The following is a 6617-nucleotide window of genomic DNA, read 5'->3' on the forward strand; positions in this document are numbered from 1 at the left end:
TATCTCTGGATTGTTGTAATTAGCTTCTCCTCAATTTTTTTTTCAGAGTCCTTTTAGGTTATGGATCTGCTTCAACAAGAATGTTCTTGTCCTTGCTCCTGCTCATATGACAAAGAAGAGGGCGCACAAAAATAATAATAATAATAATAATATGGGTCCTTTATACCACAGTATAGGGATCCCTTTGTGAGTGGAAGAAAAGAGGGGGAGACAAAGAATGTAATGTAATGGAAGAAACACATCTGTGAGGAGGGTTGAGATGCGAGATGAGATGTTAAGATATGAATGAATAAATAGAATAAGATGGGAGAGAGAGAATTTTCGAAAATATTTTTGAAAAAGAGTTAGTGATTTTCGAAAATGGTTTTTGAAAAATGTTAGTAATTTTCGAAAATTTTTGAAATCAAAAATAAAAATAAAAATAATTAGTTAATTAAAAAGAAATTTTTGAAAAAGAGTTAGTGATTTTCGAAAATGGTTTTTGAAAAATGTTAGTAATTTTCGAAAATTTTTGAAATCAAAAATAAAAATAAAAATAATTAGTTAATTAAAAAGAAATTTTTGAAAAAGAGTTAGTGATTTTCGAAAATGGTTTTTGAAAAATGTTAGTAATTTTCGAAAATTTTTGAAATCAAAAATAAAAATAAAAATAATTAGTTAATTAAAAAGAAATTTTTGAAAAAGAGAGAAGATATTTTCGAAAATTCTAAAAATATTTTTCAAAAATCTTTTTCTTATTTTATATCATAATTTTCGAAAATAACTAAGAATTTTGAAAAAGATTTGATTTTTAAAAATCAAATCTTTTTCAAAATTCTTAGTTATTTTCGAAAATTTGATATAAAAATAAGAAAAATATTTTTGAAAAATATTTTTAGAATTTTCGAAAATAACTAAGAATTTTGAAAAAAAAGATTTGATTTTTGAAAAAGATTTTGAAAAAGATAAGATTTTCAAATTGAAAATTTGATTTGACTCATGAGAAACAATTTGATTTTAAAAATTTTTAAAAAAGTCAACTCAAATTTTCGAATTTTGATGAGAGAAAAAGGGAAAGATATTTTTTTGATTTTTTGAATTTTTATGAAAACATGAAAATTATGCAATGCATGAAATTTTTAGATCAAAACAATGAATGCATGCAAGAATGCTATGAATGTCAAGATGAACACCAAGAACACTATGAAGAACATGATGAACTTCAAGAACATATTTTTGAAAAATTTTTAATGCAAAGAAAACATGCAAGACACCAAACTTAGAATTCTTTAATGCTTACGCACTAAGAATTCAAGAATGCATATGATAAACATGAAAAGACACAAAACAAAAAATCATCAAGATCAAACAAGAAGACTTACCAAGAACAACTTGAAGATCATGAAGAACACCATGAATGCATGAAATTTTCGAAAAATGCAAGATGCACATGCAATTGACACCAAACTTATGATATGACTCAAGACTCAAACAAGAACACAAAATATTTTTGATTTTTATGATTTTCTAAATTTTTTTTGGATTTTTATTTTATATTTTTCGAAAAATTATTTTGAAAAAGAAAAATAAGGATTCCAAAATTTTTAATATGAATTCCAGGAATCTTATGCTCTAAAGCTCTAATCAAAAGGTCAAGCATGGCTTAATAGCCAGCCAAGCTTTAGTATGTAACTCAGACATGACACGCCTGACATTCCTTACATTCAACAGCCAATTGGCTAAGAAAGATAAAGAAGCTCTTCTCTTGGGTATAAGGACTGAGACATGGCTTTACAGCCAGCCAGGCTTCAACATGCTTCATGAAACGCTAGAATTCATTCTTAAAATTTTTGAAGAAAAATATATTTTTGAAAACATTTTTTTTTTCGAAAACAGGTGAGAAGATTTTTTTGAAAAATTTTGGAAAATAAAACAAAAAGAAAATTACCTAATCTGAGCAACAAGATGAACCGTCAGTTGTCCAAACTCGAACAATCCCCGGCAACGGCGCCAAAAACTTGGTGCACGAAATTGTGATCTCCAGGCTCGAACAAATCCTGGTAATGGCTCCAAAGCTTGGTGCTCTGATCTTAATTCATAATTGTCACAACTTCGATACAACTAACCAGCAGACGCCAGATTTGGGTAGAAAGCTGGCGTTGAACGCCAGTTTACGTCATCAATTCTTGGCCAAAGTATGGACTATTATATATTTCTGGAAAGCCCTGGATGTCTACTTTCCAACGTAATTAGAAGCGCGCCATTTCGAGTTCTGTAGCTCCAGAAAATCCACTTTGAGTGCAGGGAGGTCAGAATCCAACAGCATCAGCAGTCCTTTTTCAACCTCTGAATCTGATTTCTGCTCAAGTCCCTCAATTTCAGCCAGAAAATACCTGAAATCACAGAAAAACACACAAACTCATAGTAAAGTCCAGAAATATGAATTTAACACAAAATCTATTAAAAACATCCCTAAAAGTAACTAGATCCTACTAAAAACATACTAAAAACAATGTCAAAAAGCATATAAATTATCCGCTCATCAGGGGCATGCATCTAGAAGGTTCTTAAAATGCTCCCAGTACTCATAGAGAGTCTCCGAGTCACCTTGAACAATGCAGGAGATCTCTTTTCTCAGTCTATCTGTGACTTCAGATGGAAAGTATTTTCCAAAAATTCTCTCCTGAGCATATCCCAATTGGTAACAGTCGCTTCAGGTTGGGAGTAGTACCACTCCCTCGCCTTTCCCTCAAGAGAAAATGGGAAGGAAGTTAACAGAATAGAAGTTTCATCTACACCATTACGCATAACAGTAGAATAGGCTGTCTGGAAATCCCTAAGGTGCTTGATAGGCTCTTGAGCAGGTAAGCCTGAAACTTGGACATCAAGTTGATTAGTGCAGTCTTTAGTTCAAAATCTGCAGCCAGAGTTGGATGATGCACTTGGTACGGCTGCAGTGTAAAATCTGGGGCTCCAGCTTCCTGGAGAGTAATCCTCCTAGGTGCTGCCATGTTATTTGCACGGGAATTAACTGAATCAGTATTAAAGGAGCTTGTTTTGCCCTCAGATGGCGGTTCAGATTCGCTCTCAGATGAGACTGGTGAATCGATAACAATTACTTCACCACCCTCAGAGGCTAACCGACGTCGAGCTCGCCTAATACGTGAAAGAGTTCTTTCAATTTCAGGATCAAAAGCGGCTAAGCTCGGGTCAGGCAGTGAACGCGTCATTCAAGGAGAAAAACATATGGCTCATGGTAATAGAAATAAAAATAAAATATGCAAATAAAAAAAATATGTACACTAATTAATAATCTAGCACACTATTGCCACTCCCCAGCAACGGCACCAAAAACTGGTGCGCGGCAGAAGTTAGACCAATTAAGAGATTTTTAATAAGAGAACAGCGTTGCAAGTATAGCCCTTAACCAGCTAAAATCCGCCTCACCAATTTAAAAAGGGTGTCACAAAAATTTAGAATAAAAATACTAGGAGTATGAGTCCCAGGTCGTCTCCCAACGAGTTGCAGAAAAGGGTGCTAACTTATTAATCAGAAATTTTCGAAAGAGTTTGAGTATTGAGCAATAATCATAAAGGAAAGCCATAAAACTAAGAATTATTATTAATATAAAAAGGCCTTGACTGGGGGAATGATTAATTGGAAGTTCTATCCTTGTTGGGATCTCTTAAGTGTAGTATCAAAAAGGTTGTTGTTTTCACTTAGTTAACCCTTACTAAATAAAGGAAAGTCAAGTGATTGAGCTAATCCTTATTCGCAAATCCTAGTCCTCTCCCTTGGGAAGGTCTAGCATTAGTAAATACAGAACTAGCCAACAACTTTCAAATTAACCAACACTTAAGCCTTCCAACTCAAGTGTCTCCTTTTAATCAACCCCCATGTCAAGTTTGGGAATCTACTCCATTGACATGGATTTAATACTCAGAAAAATATAAGAAGACATAATAAATTAAATAAAATAAAATAGAGACTGAAAATTAATTAAAAGTAAAAGTAATCATCTTCACTAATAATTCATGAAAATAATCCAATTAGAATTCTAAATAAAATAAATAAGGATATGGAAGAGTAAGAGACAAAGTAAACAAACTAGAATAATGTCTTCAACGGAGGTAATGATTCTTCAGTTTCCAAAAGCAAAAGCAATAACTAGGAATGTAAAGAGAACCTAGAGGGAAAGTAATCCTCTCTCTAGATTCAGATCTAAAACTAAAAGTAATCCTAATGTATCTAAATGTGTGTTAATGCGTGTTGAGTCTTGCATGCTCCCTGGCTTTATTCTGTGTTTCTGGGGTGAAAACTGGGTCAAAACGCGGCCCGAAATCGCCCCCAGTGTATTCTGTTATTTCTGCAGATCGCGTAAGTCACGCGTACGCGTCGTCTACGCGTTCGCGTCATTCAGCTATTTTCCTTGTCACGCGTACGCGTCGTCCACGCGTTTGCGTCATTCGTGCAGACTCCAATCCATGCGATTGCGTCAGGCACGCACTCGCGTCACTGCAGATTTCTTCAACGTGCGAGGCACGCGCGCGTCAGTGTTCGCTGGCATCTCCTTGGTTTCTTGTGTTTCTTCCATTTTTTGCAAGCTTCCTCTCCATTCTTTAAGCCATTCCTGTCCTATGAAGCCTGAAACACTTAACACACGCATCACGGCATCGAATGGGATAAAGGAGAATTAAAATACACAAATAAAAGATCTCTAGGAACCAAGTTTTCAACCATAGAACTTAACTAGGAAGGAATTGTAAAATCATGCAAATCATATGAATAAGTAGGTAGAGAATTGATAAAAAGCACTCAATTAAACACAATATAAATCATAAAATAATGGTTTATCAGGCTGCCTCCCATGGAGCGCTCTTTTAGTGTCACTAGGTTGACATCTGTTCTCTGTTAGGGTAGCTGATGATTGCAGTGCCTCAGCTTATCCCTTCTTATTGTGAGCCTTTTTCTTGTGCTTTGATGAACAATCTCTATATGTTCCAGTGAGAGTATCTTGTTGACAGTGTAATAATCATCAGATTGTGGGGATGTTTTCAATTGTTGGTAGATCAGTTTCACTTTGTCTCCTTCTGAGAACTCTTTAGTTGGATTTTTTTTGTTTCTCCTTCCTTTTGGGACCTTTTTCTTGCTCTTCTTTCCTTCTTTTGGTGGCCCTTCCTTCTTGGCAGCAGGCTTTATGTCGGGAGTTTTCTTCTCAATGATCAATCTTATAGCCTCTGTTTGCAATCCTTTTCTAGCCTTCTCATTTTCATTGCCCTTTTGCTCTTCTCCACTGTCTGTCTTTTGCTTCAAAGGTGAGTTGATAAGTGCTTCCTTGGGTTTTTCCTTCCAATTCAAGTCTTCCTCTTCAATTCTCATGCAACCTTTCTTTTCAGCAAGATGCTACATCTCCTTAAAGACACTTAGAGTGATTTGCTCATTATGTGCTCTCAAAGTTATTTCTCCTTTCTCCACATCAATGATGGCCCTTGCTGTGGCTAAGAAATGTCTTCCTAATATGATAGAATCGCCTCCCTCTTCGTCTAGATCCAAGATCACAAAATCTGCTAGAAATATGAACTTACCCACCTTGACTAAGAGATTCTCAACCACTCCATTAGGGATTACCATCGATCTATCAGCAAGTTGCAAGGTCATCCTTATAGGTTTCACTTCTTCTATAAAGAACTTTCTCATCATAGATAAGGACATCAGATTGATACTTGATCCTAAATCACACAATGCCTTATCAATAGAAATATTGCCAATGGTGCAAGGCAGAAAGAAACTCCCAGGATCTTTGAATTTGGGTGGGAGGCCTTTTTGAATTACTGCGCTGCATTCTTGGGTTAAGACCACTGTCTCCTTCTCATTCCAGTTTCTCTTCTTATTGATGAGCTCTTTGAGGAATTTTGCATACAATGGCATTTGTTCTAGAGCTTCAGCAAGGGGAATGTTGATTTTCAGCTTCTTAAAAATGTCAAGGAACTTGGGAAATTGCTGGTCCTTGAGTTCTCTTTGCAACCTTTGAGGGTATGACAGAGGAGGAGTGTAAGGCTTCACTTCCTTCCTCTGTTCTTGTGAATGCTCCTCCACAACTTGCTTTCCCTTCTTTGAAGCTTGTGGCTCTTCATCCTTCTTCCTGAGCTCTTCCTGGTCCTTCTTTTCAATTGCCACTTCCTTCTTACTTCTAACCTTATCATCCTCCAATGTTCTTCCACTCATGAGTTGAATTGCTTTGCATTCTTCTTTGGGATTTAGAATGGTATCACTTGGGAAAACATTGGTTGGTCTTTCAGCTTGTCTGGCCAATTGTCCTACTTGTCTTTCAAGATTTCTCATGGTGGCCTCTTGTCTCTCTTAACTTTTAATTAAACTATCTTGCCCTTTGGCTAGACCCTGTGTGGTTTGAGACAGTGCTTGTAATGTTACTTTAAGAGCTGAGATCCTAGTTTTCTGATGGTCAATGGATGGTATGTTGGAATATGATGGTTGTTGCTGGAAGTTATTTGGGTTGTTGAAGTGGTTATTCTAGGGATTGAAAGGTGGTGTGGAGAAGTTATTTTGGTGAATCTGTGAGTTGTTGTTGGGTTGCTGATATGAGTTTTGTGGTTTTCTGTATTGGATAGTGTTATTGG

General features: G+C 35.7%; 1 protein-coding gene across 1 annotated transcript; it reads right to left on the reverse strand.

The window, feature by feature from the left end:
- On the reverse strand, positions 5383 to 6321 carry LOC107605826. The gene has a single exon (XM_016307745.1). The coding sequence runs from the start codon at positions 6319 to 6321 to the stop codon at positions 5383 to 5385; it is 939 nt and encodes a 312-aa protein (XP_016163231.1).

This window comes from Arachis ipaensis, chromosome B01 (genome assembly GCF_000816755.2).
Source record: "Arachis ipaensis cultivar K30076 chromosome B01, Araip1.1, whole genome shotgun sequence".
NCBI classification, from domain to species: domain Eukaryota; kingdom Viridiplantae; phylum Streptophyta; class Magnoliopsida; order Fabales; family Fabaceae; genus Arachis; species Arachis ipaensis.